General features: G+C 37.4%; 2 protein-coding genes across 3 annotated transcripts in view; one reads left to right on the top strand and one right to left on the bottom strand.

The window, feature by feature from the left end:
* PLEKHH2 (pleckstrin homology, MyTH4 and FERM domain containing H2) overlaps positions 1–16,052 on the top strand; it is a 102,628-nt gene that overhangs the window by 24,777 nt on the left and 61,799 nt on the right. For both annotated transcript variants that reach the window (XM_001499587.5, XM_070235532.1), the window contains exons 3-7: positions 2,488–2,550; positions 9,593–9,742; positions 11,113–11,196; positions 11,817–11,898; positions 14,951–15,136. In XM_001499587.5, the coding sequence (XP_001499637.1) occupies positions 2,488–2,550; positions 9,593–9,742; positions 11,113–11,196; positions 11,817–11,898; positions 14,951–15,136 (565 nt within the window). The remainder of the gene's footprint in view (positions 1–2,487; positions 2,551–9,592; positions 9,743–11,112; positions 11,197–11,816; positions 11,899–14,950; positions 15,137–16,052) is intronic.
* On the bottom strand, positions 20–1,442 carry C1GALT1C1L (C1GALT1 specific chaperone 1 like). Its single transcript, XM_070235938.1, is given in 6 exon segments — positions 20–381; positions 384–661; positions 663–788; positions 790–844; positions 847–924; positions 1,241–1,442. Coding segments are annotated over 6 exon segments (1,101 nt in total).

Genomic DNA, 16,052 nt, shown 5'->3' with positions numbered 1-16,052 from the left:
TTCTATCATTCCCCAGCCTTCAATCATTTTCTGAACCATTTGGAGACAGGAAAACCAGTGCGTCCTTGAAATAATGTCCAAATGCCCTGAGCCAGCGCACACCATGCATCATCACCGTCATCTTTTTGGAAGTCAGTCTTTTCAAAGTAACAGGCATATCTGAACAGCAGCCTTCTACTACTTGCTGAGAGTTATTAGACATTGTCTCTTGAATAAGATATGTAATTGGTTTTGTATTCAGTAGAGCTCTTCCTCCAGAATCCTCTACGTTTTCTGCCAGAGCTCCCGCGTGTTTTGGGCTGACTGCCACCTGCATATCTTCAGATAACTTTCAAGTCACACTTCGATCTGCACGCTTTTCAGACTTCCTGAGAAGGCTGTCTTTTCAGACTCTAAACTTAAGACAGTTCCTCCTTCGAGGGCAGCAGATGTTATAGCGTGGCCCAGATAGAAAGGTTGTGATGCGTCCCTAGTAAACAGGCGATACTTCAAATTTTCAGTGACAGCAAATGTAGTGGGACGTGAAAGAAGGAACCAGTTGTAGTTGTTGCTATGCTTTTCAAAGACGTCTGTAAGATTTCCTCATCTGTATCTCTGTCTTATTTTTTTTATATTAAACAGGCTATCATTTTTAGTACTGTAGGGTTCTGCTTTGTCATAGTTTGGTCCAAGTCTCTTGCAGTACAGCTCAATACTGCTCACCTTTGGATTTTCCAAAGATGTTACAGCGACCACCGATACTTTTACTAAGCTTCATGCGTTGCACTTCTGAAATGTTTAGGAAATCTTTTGTTAAGTGGGCGAAGGTGACTGTGCCCTTGGTCTTGAGTTTTACCTCTGTGTGAATAATAATTTGCCTAAACATAGTTATCAAAACACAGTAAATGGGGCCGCCCAGTGGCCCGCTGGTTAAGTTCCTACACTCTGCTTTGGTGGCCCAGGGTTTTGCGGGTTTGGGTCCTGGGTGGACCTAGCACCGCTCATCAAGCCATGCTGAGGCAGCGTCCCACATGCCACAGCTACAAGGACTTACAACTAGAATATACAACCATGTACTGGGGGGACTTTGGGGAGAAGGAGAAGGAACAGAAAACCAGATTGGCAACAGATGTTAGCTCAGGTGCTAACCTTAAACACACACAAAACACGCAGTAAATGCTCCCAAGCAGCAAACCCTTAAGAAATGATACACTCAGTAGAAACCATCTTTCAAGCGTTGAGAACAGCGTGTGGCTCAAACGCAGGCGCAGGTTGGGACCTTGCCGCCCACGCGGCGGGGAGCTGGCTGCCCCGCTCCCCGCTGGTTCGGGGCTGGCTGGTTTCGAGGAGGGGCACGGCGTGGCAGCTATGGGCTTCGGGGACTGGGGTGCTATGAGTTTGAGATGTGCTAGAGGTTCTGGGCCTCTGGAATACCGACCAACAGTAAGATTGAAAATGAGCATACATCGAGCCACAGACGGCTCTGATGTTGACCATACTCCAACACTTAGAAAAAAAGAATTTGAAATTGTTTTACATCATGGTTGTGTATTCAATTCCTGGTATATATCTCATGTTAATTTTCATTGGGTCCTTTTTAAGGCTTTTGTTTATTTTACTTATAATATTCATTTTAGTAATTTACTTTAACTCTGAACTTTTTTTGAGGGGGCCAGCCTGGTGGCATAGTGGTTAAGTTTGTGTGGTCTCCTTTGGTGGCCCTGGGTTGTGGGTTCCCATCCCAGGCACGGACTTAGCATCGCTTGTCAAACCATGCTGTGGTGGCATCCCACATAAAAGAGAGGAAGACTGGCGCAGACGTTAGCTCAGTGACATCTTCCTCAAGCAAAAAGAGGAAGATTGGCAGCAGATGTTAGCTCAGTGACAATCTTCCTCACAAAATATAAAATAAAAAAAATAAATCTGTGAACTTTTTGTTTTCTACAGAAATTTAAAAGACTTACCCCTGTGTTTTTTGTTTCCTTGTGCCCTACACTTTTTGTGGATGTGTGTGGTTAATCAGAGTCTCTTCTGTACTCTTTCCATCCCAATGTATAAGAACTAAAATTACTGAGAGTTTTGACTTAACCATACCACCTGTGGAGCATATGAGAATATACCACTTTTTGATATCATTGTGACTTTATGATCAACAAATCAAATATGACATTTGAAATCTTACTACTCTCTTAGATTTCATTTATTGTTCTTAATATATGCTGACCAGCAATTTGTAATTTATAGTCCAATGAAGAAAATGCTATTGATGAATACTCATGTAGTATATATTATATTGTATTAAAAGTATCGAACCTTTGGTATTTTGTTTGATCTATTTTTAAATATGCACTGAAAGAGCTTTTAATGTGACAAATTCCGAGTAATACATATTCATTGAAAGACTTTAAATATTCTTAAAGAATTTGGTAACATTGTGAGATTTTTAAGTCCTTTTCCAAAAGGGAAATACGAATTTTTATATTTTTTCTATTTTTGCTCACTTTCCAGATGCAACAGCTTGAGAGACAAGTTATTGATGCTGAACGTCAAGCAGAAAAAGCTTTTCAACAGGTAGGGTATAATTTTAGTAAAAAAATTTTTTCTGCCTCTACCAATATAAACATTGTTTTGCCCAAAACAGTCCTCAAAATAGTCCTCAGCCCTCCTCTACATGTTATCATTTTGATGGTTCATGAGCTGGATCCATAGGGAAAATGGAGAATCTAACTTTGTTTTGCCCTTTACCAAATTTTTGAAAGGATAAAAATGCCTGCATTAGGAATTTTTATTTACTTCCAAGAAAATCAAATATGGCTTTTATTGCGCTCCTAACCATAGTGAAATTTTATGTATAAATATGTTCATAGCAGCTTTATTTATAGTAACAAAGAGTTAGAAATAATATGAATGCCATATTATAAAGAATGAATAATTGACTATATCCACTCCATGAAATATTAAACAACCATTAAAAATAATTATTACTAAGGATAAGTACTAATATGGAAAAATACTTAAAGTTATATTAGGAAAAATATATACAAAATTTTATACTTAATATGTTAATAGATATGAAGGAGAAAAGTCAAATCTTTGATAAGTCACTTGACTCTTTCTGGGCCTTGCCAACAGTAAAATGAGTGGTTTGGATGAGTCTACCAGCCTTTTTTTTTCATGCCTTTTTTTGGTGAGGAAGATTGGCCCTGAGCTAACATCTGTTGCCAATCTTCCTCTTTTTTTTTTTCTCCCCAAAGCCTCAGAACGTAGTTATATGTCCTAGTTGTAGGTCATTCTAGTTCTATGTGGGATACTGCCACAGCATGGCTTGATGAGTGGTGTGTAGGTCCGTGCCCAGGATCCAAACCAGTGAACCCCGGGCCGCTGAAGCAGAGCACATGAACTTAACCACTTGGCTACGGGGCTGGCCACCCTACCAGGCTTAAAGTTTGTCAGTGATCCTAAATCTGTAACTTCACATTTTATCAAAAGATCTCTGTCAGATTCAGTCAAGTCAAATACTTCAAAATTAGGGGCTGGTGTAGTGGTTAGGTTTGCATGCTCCACTTCAGTGGCCTGGGGTTCCCAGGTTCGGATCCTGGGCACAGACCTACACATCGATTATCAAGCCATGCTGTGACAGGCATCCTACATATAAAATAGAGGAAGATGGGCACAGATGTTGGCTCAGGGCCTATGTTCCTCAGCAAAAAGAGGAGGCTTGGTGGTGGATGTTAGCTCTGGGCTAATCCTCCTCTACCAAAACAACAATTGAAAGTTATTATTTCTTCCAGTAAGTGTATATTAAATTTCTTATACTTGCTCTAAGATTGTCATATTTCTTCCCTTCAATTTGAGTACTACCAAATCTTGTTTTCACCTAAAAGATTTAATTTTACACAGTGGATCGTTTTAGTGGCCTGACAAATTTCTAAATAAACCCATTCTAACTTAATCCTTGATTTTCTTGCCAAATCCTTGATTTCTATGCCATATTTCAACTACTACAAGGGTAGAGAAAATAGTATAATGAACCCCCATTGCCAACTTCAACAAGTAGTCGCTTCATGGCTAGTGCATACCTCCATTCACTTTTTCCCTTACCACCTCCACACTGGCTTATTTTGAAACAAATCCCAGACATCATATCATTTCACCCATGAGTATTTCAGCAACTAATCTAAAAATAAAGACTTAAAAGTCGTAACTACAGTACCATCATCACACCAAAAAATTACTGATAATTCTTAAAAATTTAGGTATTAGTTGCAGTACCAGTGGTAATGGTAAAATCTGTGCTGTGCTTGGTTGTTTATATTCTTTAGCTGATGAAGAGTAGTATCTCCACTTATATCTATAAAAAGCCAATAATTAACAGTAAAATCATGAAAGGTCACTTCTAATCTATGAAAGACTGTAATGTTTGTGTGACTCTCTGTCATTCTACGCCGAGTGTCTTTGTCTTTTTCGGTAGTGTCCCTGGTTAGCCCCGTGCCTTGCGGCACACATTTGTCAGTTTGCCTCTCCGACTGTCATGTCTCCCTTCTTGTCTTTCCCTTTCCGACTTTAGCCTTTCCTGGTGACATCCCTCTTTACCTCTATACCCGTGGCTGTCTCTGTCTGTTTGTTCTTCCCTATGTTTCCCTTCCTTTTCTTTCTCTCCTTTAACTGCTCACGTTACAGGGGGAAAAAAAGGAAGAAATTGACTATGGTTTTGTTTTGCCTTTCTTAATTAAAATTCTTAATTCATATATGTGGCAAATTTGTTTAGCTCTGAAAATTAAACTAAATTAAGTAGTTTTTTTATTTGTGATTTTCAGAGTTTTTTCTCTGATTCACTGGATCTTGAGAGAAAAGAAGGATCCCTATTCCCAATTCAAGGGAAGCAAACCCTGGTGGTTTGTAGCCATCAGGCCCAAACACTGATCTTGATAAGTTAACAGGAAGAGTTTCTTATTTGAAGTTGTCACTTGAGGACATCAAGTGTAAAGTTATTTAATTCTGTGTGCTACATTTTTAGGCAAAAAGACACTTGATTGGTTATTTTAGACATACTGCCTTAAATCAAACTCTGCCTCCGCCAAAAGAAGAGTGAGAATTGCAAATCTCCTGGAGTTTCTATACAATTTAGCAAAATATATAGCTTTTTCTTTTTGTCACAACACTTTAAGTTTATTCACTACCTATTTTGTTATACTTCAGAGGAATTTTTTCCTTAAATGCTTCATAATGAATCTAAAAGTTGACAAGAAATATAGAGAGCAGATGAATTCTCATGCACCACTTATATCACCTTTTTTTGGCCTTTGCAAGACTAAGTAAATGTTATTAACTTAGAGTAACTGAATCCTTTGCTGTCTTTAACAATTACCATGGGACTGTGGCCTATCTGCTATTTATGTTGCTTGAATTTAGCTTATCCTTTGTCACTGAGCCATATCCTAAGACTTAAACTGTATTTATGTTAACCAAAAAGGAATGTTTCAACACCAAAAGCAGTAGTCAGCAGAAACCCGCTCCACTCAATGCTTTATTTAGCTTTGTACATTTTTCTGCTTGTTTATTAATGAGTGGTATCACCTGTATAACCGTTAAATAAGATGCCTATAGAAAAAAGTCACACGTTTCTCCAGAGAAATCTTGGCAATCTTTATACTTAATGCTATAGAACATTTTTATTGTTGCTATTCACAAGTTTTGAAAACAGCGTGTGTAAATCAACCCAGTACTACTAATGGGTGTTCTGTGAGACAGAAAAAGCAGCGAATAGCACGTTTGGGAGATCCTGATACACAGGATTCCTTCTCGAGTATCTGGTAAGGTGTATACTCCAGTCTGTTACACTAATTTGTGCTAACCGAAGAGGGGCAGATAATTTCCCCTGTAAAAGTTTGTGTTTTCGTTCTGTCCTTCTGGGCTTTGATCCCTTGCCTGTATGTGATTCAGACTTGTTAGGAGCTGGATTTAAAGTTCCCTCTGACCATTCTAATATGTGGGCTAGTCTGCCTTTCTGTCAATTTGCTTCTTGATAAATGATTACTACTCAGTTCTTCTGATATCCAGGACTTTGTAGTGATTTGCTTCATTACATGGAAACCTACTGTGTCCAGTGCTGTTCCTTTTCACCTTCAGTGAGAATAGTTCTGGTCTTACTGCGTAAACTATAGAGTACTATGCCAAAATAATTGAGTTTAAAATGTGATTAGAATGATTAATTAATGTGCAATAAATTTTAAATAACTGGAAAATGGTCTGAGACTCAAAATACTCTTACAAGGCCTTTCTTCATTCTATTTTAGAACTATCAGGTGTCTTTGTCTGCCGTTGTAATGTATAGATAGAAATAGAAATTTTCAACCCCCACTCAAAAATACAATCACATCTTGATTACTTGTAGTTGGGGAGAAAGGGATGAGGTTGGAAATGAAAGGAAGGAAATACTGATATGGGTAATTGCAATGGGAACAATATTTGCAACTCCTGCTTTCTTCAGAGTTGGTGGGAAGATGGAAAATAGCTTTGGGAGTTGTGTCAGGGTCCCCAAGACCACCCTCAGGTTTGATGATTCACCGGAAGGACTCACAGAACCCAGAAAAGCTGTTATATTCTTGGTTATGGTTTACTACAGTGGAAGAATACAAATTAAAATCAGCAAAGGAAAAATACACATCTGGCAGAGTACAGGAGAAACCAGGTATGAGTTTCCAGTTGTCTTCTCCTAGTGGAGTTACACAGGGATGCACTTGATTCTCCCATGAGTGTGTGACAACACGTAGGAAGATTGTCAACCAGAGAAGTTCATCCGAGTATTAGTGTCCAGAGTTTTTACTGGAGGAGGTCAGTTTTGTAGGCGTGGAATGCATGCATGACTGACCTTAGCTACTCAGTCTCCACGCCCACCAGAGGTGAAACTGATACAGCATGGCCTAGGACCCCAGGTGAATGAACAAAAAGGGCATTCACCATAAATCGCATTGTCAGCGTAAATTATCTGGTGTGGCTCAATATCTCTGGTATATAGAGACAATCTTATCAGGCAGGATATTCCAAGGGCCCTAAGATTATTTCCCAGGAGCCAGTCAAGGGCTAGTCCTTTCTTTGGAATGTGCAGGGTTCGAGCCCCCAAGTTTGCCGAGTTAACCCTTTACTGCACAATAGCTTAGGGGCCTCAGAATCAAGAATCAACAAGACTTTGGGGAAATGGCTGAGGAGTGTGCTGATGTGGGTGGAGGCAACCAGAGGTTCTCCTTGAAGTAAAGGAGAAAGGCAGCCTAAGAGTGCGTTCCTCACCGGAAGATATCCATATATAGATAATTGCAAGTTTATTTAACAACCAATTTGAATTCACAGGTGTTTGTTATTGACCAATCTCTGAGTAGTTAAAATTCTTACATGGTTCAGGTTAAATGAATGGAAAAAGAACTGGGCTATTTTCCGTGTACTTGTGGTAAGATATTTTAAAAGGCTGCTTGGCTTTTATGTAAGCCTCTTAGCATTTCTGTAGACCTCTTATTCATACTAATTACCAAGGAAGACTGGCTGACCCTGTGGAGCTCGGTTTGCCAGGACCAGTTGGTAAGTAGATTGCCTGTAACTGCTTTGTAATCTCTCTCCCTGAGAGATTTTCCCACTTTTGCCAATAGTTTTCCTGCCTAGGAAAATCATTTATCTAAAAATAATGATTGAGTTAAACAGTTGCTCATGGCAAAGATGCATCTAACATTGATTCATAAAATGAGAACACTTTTCAAACTGAACGTGTTTTTCAGAGAAGAGTACTCCCAAATCATAGTTTTCCAGGACTGTAGACCTTTTCTGAGAGGACAGTTTTATGCAGTAGCCCAATGTCTGTAGGGTGGCTTGCTCCAACTTAATAAAAGGAGACTATAGGTGTAGGTCTGGTAATATTTCTTTCTATTCTTATTTAGTTAATTTTGTTTTTCTTGAGGTTTATCATCTATTATTCTATCCCTGGAGGAGAACTGCCATTTTGGACTTGGTCTTGTCTCTTCTCTCCCTGCTTCCACAGCTACAGATGCCCTGTGTGGAACTGGCTGTACCATCTTAAGATTGACCCTTGGTATTTACTGTCCAGCTCTCTGACCTGCTCTGGCTGTTTTTCATGACCGCATCTCTAATGTAGACCTTTGTTCTTGATCTCGTGGTCTGTTCCTGCGGAAAGCTTGCTATGTTATGTTAAAAAATCTAAATCCTAAGATAACTTAAAATTGTCATTTGGCTAGTGGAATACATTTTTTCTTTTCTTTTTTTTTTAATCTACTTTTATTTTCATAGTTGCCAGCTGTGTGGGTGGTATTTAAATAGGACACTTTTGGCATTTGAGTTGAATTTACATTTATACCTTGAACCCACAGATGAAACCTTGGTTAAAAAAACAAAACCCAACTAACCTTAACACCTTCCATCTAGAAGCCCTCATTAGTCAAGTATTTTTGAACTTTAAGTAAGTTTATTGTGATTTTTCAGAGGTATTTTACTAGTTTAAGATTTTTCATCTTCCCTATCACCTTTAATTTCTCAAATGCCTTTACATATTTTTCTTCTTTGCCCCGTATAATCTAAAACATTGCTAAAATTACATTCTTACCTATTTGGAGTATATGGAATAAAAGTCTTAATATTATATACAGTGCCCAGTACTTTATTTTCTTTCTTACTGTCATTAACATGTCACACATGCCTTCTAAGATTTCATATACTCAAATGTGTTTTGCAGAAGATTCAAGCAGAGCCAATATATCTTAGATATTAAAATTGAGGCACCACTCAACCCCCAGCCACCCACCGATCTCTTTTATCTTGTTCTATTTTTTCCCATTACTCTTATCAGCCTGTGTAACGTACTTTATGATTTTTACATCTTTATTATATTTATGATCTGTCTTACCCACTAGAATGTAACTTCTATGGAGGCAGAGATTTTGAGTCTGTTTTATTTACTGATGTCTTCCTAGGACCTGGAACAGGCGTGGCACTTGGCAGGTATTCACTGAATATTTGTTAAATTAATGAATAAATAAACCCTCACTGAACACACTCTCCTACCTGTATCTTGACTCTCATGCTTTCTTATTTTTTATGATTTCATCATTGAGGCTTTAAGGTTCTTTTATTTTCCTTTTGCTTTCCATTGTGTATGTCTTTCTTTGTTATCTAAGGTCAATTTTTTCCCCAAAATGTGTTGTTATATTTAGGTTGTCCAATCTGAGTCTTACCTCACCAGTCATTTTCTTCACTTTATATTCTTACTTTGTTTAAAATATGAAAAAAATGAGGGCTGGGAACTTTCTGATTCTATGCTCGTATGAAATGCTTTGCGTATTATCAGTGCTCTGCTAAACATGTGCATTACTTTATATGATAGCAATATTCTGAGACTCTCTTATGTACCCTTAAGTACCTCAAAGGTGACACCACTTGGCAAAATAGTCTTCAGACTTTATAATTCTTAAATATATTAAAACTTGTTCAATATTTTCCTTTTATGATGATACCTTTTAGGAATCTGTTTAATGTTAAAGTAAAATTCTAAGTTTAATACTATGATAAATTAAGTACATGCGTAATTTTAATATTTTTTATCCTCTGAATTTAGGTACAAGTTATGGAGGAGAAATTAAAAGCAGCTAATATTCAAACCAGTGAATCAGAGACAAGGTTATATAAAAAGTGTCAAGATCTGGAGACCCTAATACAGGAAAAAGATGACATCATTCAAAACTTGGAACTGCAACTTGAAGAGCAGGTTAGGAAGAGTTTGATCATCAAAGAGTTCTAAATATGTGCGTTTATTTATGCATAATTGCAAAGATTAAAAAGAGAGCCTAGGGGCTGGCCCTGTGGCTGAGTGGTTAAGTTCGTGCACTCCGCTGCAGGCGGCCCAGTGTTTCGTTGGTTCGAATCCTGGGTGTGGACATGGCACTGCTCATCAAGCCATGCTGAGGCAGTGTCCCACATGCCACAACTAGAATGACCCACAACGAAGAATATACAGCTATGTACCAGGGGGCTTTGGGGAGAAAAAGGAAAAAATAAAATCTTTAAAAAAAAAGAGAGAGAGCCTAAATTTCTAAATTTTTGTCAGAAATCTTCCTTATTTGGTCAACCCATAGGATCACATCACGTTTATTGGTGAGAGGTGCAAGTAAATGGCATTCCCTTTAAGACAGGAGTGAGTCCAAGGCAAAGTCTGACGCTTTTTGGATGTGACAGTGCTCTTCAAGTTGAAAACATTTGGTTGTCAGCAGGCATTTATGTCTGTAAAATGTTTGAAACAAATCTTTGCTTTAGATTGTTAGGGTTTTGGAAATATTTATAGAATATTATATTTTTAAATATATGTTTGACACTAATCTTTCTGTTTAGAAATGTATACACTTTTTAAACCACTTTACTGAGAGATCAAATATAGTATTTAGTGTACTTTAAAATTTCATTAGGAAAAAATTGTGTTAGGGTTGTTTATTTAAATGGTCACTTAGCATCATTTAAATATGACCACTATAAAATTGTTAAATATGTTTAATTGTTGTTTATTTTCAGCATTTAAAAAAAATTTCTCTGGGACCAGTGTTTCTTTAGGTCAGTGATTTTCAGCCCCCACCGTGATTTATGTGATAGTCACATTGTCAGTAATCTTGTGATGATAACCAGATATAAAGGTTGGTCAATGTGAACTAGAGTTTCTCGATCTTTATTCTTTCTGGATCTTTTAAAACTAGTGTTTGAGGGGAAAACAAGTCCTGCCGCTGAGGAGATTCTGATTCTCCTCTCCCTAACCTGATTGACGCCTGTTCTTCTGTTCTAAACCCTAGACCATTTCCAGAAAGGGTTTATTTTGTGGATAAATTCAGTGGATTGATTTAATTGTATGATCTTTCAGAGAAAGGGAATATCAGTTGTTAAAACTAGGATATTTGCATATATCTTTATGGTTTATTATTGTATCTGCTGGACAGTTATTCTCATTTTTTACTCTGTTTGGTAATTTGAAAGCAGATGTATTAACTTGGCAACAGATTTTAAGTGGATTTGCGTTTTATGTTTATGAAATAACATTTCCAGATTATTATTGAGCTTATGTTTGAACTAAACAAACTGCTAATTTTGTTTCAGAAACAAATAAGGATACAGGAAGCTAAAATAATAGAAGAGAAAGCAGCTAAGATCAAAGAATGGGTAACAGTTAAGTTAAATGAGGTATTTATTGCTATGTTTTGCCTTTTCTGTACCTTTTCTTTCTTTTGAATAGATAAGTCATCAGAATGTGCGCTCCTTCTGAGTGAACCAAAATTCTGATCAGTTGGTGGTGCTGCTGTCTTTTGGTAAAGTGAGATAGGTAGCTTTCATTCTAATGTCTCATGTATTTCTAAAATTAAAAATATTGACAGACTCATGGTAATCAGTGTAAGTGGCCTCATTCTAATTAGTTGATTTAAATTCTAATTAGTTTTAAATAATTATAGAACATATGTTTATAGCTCATAAAATTAATGTATTCAGAATCTGAGAAGTATACATTATTTAGTTTACGTCGCAGATTAAATGCTGAAATAATTTGGTTTAAAGTAATTTTATAGTGGAAAAGGTTTAGGGGGTGAAAAACATTTAAAACTCTTGGTTCTGGAAAAAATAAATGTTGAAGCCATAATTAGCTAGGTTGATAATCTCTACTGATAAATTCACCCGATGTTTACTTATCATTTTTTTGTACTTTGCTTATGTGTAATTAGATATTAACCTTTTCTAAATATTATAGTTTACTAGTACATTTTGTAAGTGTTATCCCTGTATAAAGGAAAACTATTATGTTCTTTTAGCTGGAATTGGAGAATCAGAATCTTCGTTTGATCAACCAAAACCAAACCGAAGAGATCAGGAGAATACAGTCAAAACTGCAAGGTGTGAGCGCTTTGACTAAGATTGCTTGGTTGGGTTTATTTGGCAATATAGAATTTTACTATTGAGCACTTGAAATATGACTAGTCCAACTAAAGAACTGAATTTTACATTTTATTTAATTGGAATTGATTTAAATTTAAATAGCCACATGTCCGTATTAGACAGCACAGCTAGGCAGTAGCAAATAATCCAAAGGGGGTAATGCTAATTTGAATGTTTAATTTCAGGTATATTTGCTTAAAAAAAAATCAGTCATGTTATTTCTATTTTCAATTTGTAGCATGGTGATCAACAATGACTGAAATTCTTACAGCCTGAATATTTTGAGCAGAATTTTATAATATGAATAAACCCTTTGCGTTTTCCAATGCTTAGTTACTTTCTTTCTTTCTTTTCAACCTCAAAGGCTACCACTCTGAGTGGTGGAGTTGGAGACAGAAATGTACTTAGTATGCTATTCTGATGATAGCCACTCAAGTGCCTACTGAGCTGAAGAGGAGGTGAATGAGCAGGGTGGATGTGTAGCTCATGCTTATTAAAGCCTAGTATAGTGCTTTTGCAACTTTTCTTTAGTGACAGAACTCTTTTTAAAACAATGTTTTTTCTGTAGACCCTCAAGAGATAAAACAGGGAGAAGCAGTATCGGCTGATGGGTCCAGAGCTCTGCCACCTTGCTCTCACTCATGACTCTTCCTGCTCCCTCTGCAACATTTCCGCAGAACCCTGGGGTCTTGTAGAAGGCATTGGAAAAATATTGGCATGGTAGAAAGAACACTGAAGTCAACTTTAATGCCCTACAATTTAATAGCTGTGTTTTATCTCTAGATTTTTTTTTACATCAGTAAAATGGTGATTGTAATAGTGTCTTACTGGTTTCATGGGGGGTTGTTGATTATAGGACGTATGAAAGCATTTTGTCTACTGCATGTTAATACTTACACTGTCATTTTCTGAAGGGAAAAAAAATTCCTCTGTTTTCGTTCTCCTCTCAATACCTCTGACAGCAGATGTGTGGGAGTTTTTCCTACACCAAGCAATTCTCCAGTTCTCAGCAGATGCCGACTGTGTGTCCTACAAATTGAACTCAATTCTGAGATTATTTGCTTGGAGTTAGCATCAGATCCCATAGGTGAAGGGCTCAGTCCCACAGAACTACCCCCTGCTTCAGACGCAATCACAAGTACAGATTGTCATGCCTGCTTCTGCTCAACTGGCTGTAAATCGGAGGTTCCTCTCCTCAGGTTCAGTAATTTGCTAGAGAGGCTCACAGAACTCAGGCAAACAGTTAACTTACTAAATTACCAGTTTATTACAAAGGCTATACCTCAGGAACAGCCAGATGGAAGAGAGGCATAGGGTAAGATAGAGGAGAAGGGGCAGAGACTTTCTGTGCCCTCACCAAGGGTGCCACCCTCCCAGCACCTCCTCTTGTTCACCAGCCTGGAAACTCTCTGAACCCCATCCTGTTGGGTTTTTATGGAGGTTTCACTGTGTAGGCACAACTGGTTGATTCAGTCACTGGCCACTAGTGATTAATTCAACCTCCAGTCCCTCTTCCCTTCCCTGAGGTCAGAGGTAAGGGGTAGAGCATGAGGCTGAAATTTCCAACCCTCTAATCACTTGGATGGTTCTCCTGGCAACCAGCCTTCTCCCTGAGGCTATCTGGGGGCTTTCCAAAACTCACCTTATTAACATACACTCAGATGTGGTTGTAAGGTCTTGTTATGAAAACAGAAGTCACCTTTATCAGTCTTAGGAAATTCCAAGAGTGTTGGAGCTGTGTGCCAGGAACCATGAATGAAGACCAAAATATGTTTCTCATGTCACACATTTCCTCTACCTATATGATGAAAAATAGATGTTCCCATAGTTGATCCAGAATTCCATATTTAGAATTAAAGTTTTAGGTCTTTGTGATGTTCACCCTTATTGAAATAGATTGGGTGTACTAAGCCCACTCTCAAAAAGCTGTTATTTTCTCTGCTATTCTTAGCCTGCAATTCTAATCTTCACTGGCAGCCTCTCAGGTCTTGTAGACTAGAGGATGCTGATCCTTGGAACCTAGGCTTGGACTGGAGAAGACTAGATATATGGAGATATAGTACTTAAAAAATATATAAGCATATATATGATTATTAGAATATTGTGAATTAGTTCTGTGAGAGATGATTAACATGAAAATATTAAAAGATATATCCAGAGTACACTATATAAAGCTATTTTTCTTATACTCTACTCAATTATCAGTTGCTATGTAACTTAACCCTTTGCTGCTTTCCCAGAGTTAAGAAGTTAATTTCCTTGGAAACTTTTCTCACTATCACTGGGATCTCCATGCTTTGATCTTACAAGCAGCAATGTTACAAGTCCTAAAGATGAATTAAACCCATGATTAGGTGCTTGAATAGTCACTCCGCTAGCTATCTAAATTCTCTATCTAGAAACTGCCCCCTCCCTTTTTTTTCTCTAAAGAAGTGATTAAGGCTCTCCATATTGTGTTCCCCCTTCATCTGCTTTCTTATGAGAAGCCCACTGAAAACTAAGATAAGCAAAAGTTGTTTCAGTGATCATGTGATATTTGCCCCAATGATGATCTAAATTTCCTTTGGTTGTCTTGGCAACCAGAACCCATCCCTTTTTCTCACCGTTAGTAGCATTACCACACAATCAAATTTTACCAGTACTTGACTGGTATTTACCGATTCTTGACTTTGTGAGAAGCTATAACTCTCTAGTTGTTTATAATCTGGTTTTTTAATTTGTGTTTTTGTTTTTGTTTGAGAACTAACTACTTTTAAAGAAATTAGATATTTTTCTCTCGTCAGTTAAAAAATATTTTGAGCATTCAAAATATATAAATGGATTTTAAACATTGGCATATGATATTAGACATTGAGGGTTCCATGTTACTATACATAAGTAAAGATGAACTTTAGGCTTTTTCCTGGAATGTGTAAGGAATGATTGGTTTAGGTTTTTATATGCTTTGGCTCAATGTGTAATGAATTGTTATAAAAAATTCAAATCTTGCTTCTGATTAATCATCTTGCAGAAGTTCAAGGGAAGAAGTCATCCACTGTCTCCACCCCGAAGCTTTCGGAAGGCCAGCGCCTAAGCAGTTTAACCTTTGGGTGCTTTTTATCCCGAGCCAGGAGTCCTCCTCAAGTAGTAAAATCTGAGGAAATGAGCAAGATATCATCTAAAGAACCCGAGTTCACTGAAGGAAAAGACATAGAAGGTATTTATGGACTAGAGGAATTTACTTGGACTTTTTTTTTTTTTTGAGGAAGATTAGCCCTGAGCTAACGTCCATGCCCATCTTCCTCTATTTTACATGTGGGACGCATGCCACAGCACAGCTTGATAAGCCATGCTTAGGTCGGCGTCAGGATCTGAACCAGTGAAACCTGGGCTCCCGAAGCAGAGCGTGTGAACTTAACCACTACTTTGCCAGCGCCTACTTTGACATTTTTTAAAAAGGAAAAATCGTTTGCTAAGATTGATCCAAATTTAGCTTAATTTTCCTTATTTTTTTCTTGACAACTTGATGTTTATGAGAATATTTCTAAAGAGCAGTACAAGGTTTAACTTTGTGTGTCTAGTTATCTTGTGTGTCTTTTGAGAGTATGATGCATGGGAGAAATTGATTTTCCTCTGATACTTTTTCCTGCAGTAGGTAGCAATGATATTTAAAATTAAAAAGTTGTCAGTTATACCTACAAGGTACTTGTTTTAGCTGAGCTTCAGATTAGAACTATGAACTTTCTAGTCATTATTTATTTAAAATATAAAAAATTACCTAATATGAAATATGAAATTAAATATGACATAGCAAACTTATAAAGAAAAAGAACACCAGAGGACAACTTAGTAACTGCTTCGATTTTCCCTTTGTATCTTCTGAGAGGAAAATATTTGCATAGATGTTTAAACCCTCGCCCTGTGGGCAGATTTCTACCCTTCTTTTAGTCTTAAAGCCCCTCTTAATTTTGCTTTGTTGTGCAGCTGCTGGTTTGTCACCTCCTAGTAGGACTTTTCCCAAATATTTTAGAAAAGCTTGAATTTGCATCTTCTCTATTTTCAGTTCTTGCTCCCTTCCTGCAAAGGAGAAAGATTATAACCCTAAAGGCTGTCTCTGTGCTTGGTTATGAAAT

This window comes from Equus caballus, chromosome 15, assembly GCF_041296265.1.
Source record: "Equus caballus isolate H_3958 breed thoroughbred chromosome 15, TB-T2T, whole genome shotgun sequence".
NCBI lineage: Eukaryota > Metazoa > Chordata > Mammalia > Perissodactyla > Equidae > Equus > Equus caballus.
This window is presented reverse-complemented; position numbering and strand designations above follow the sequence as displayed.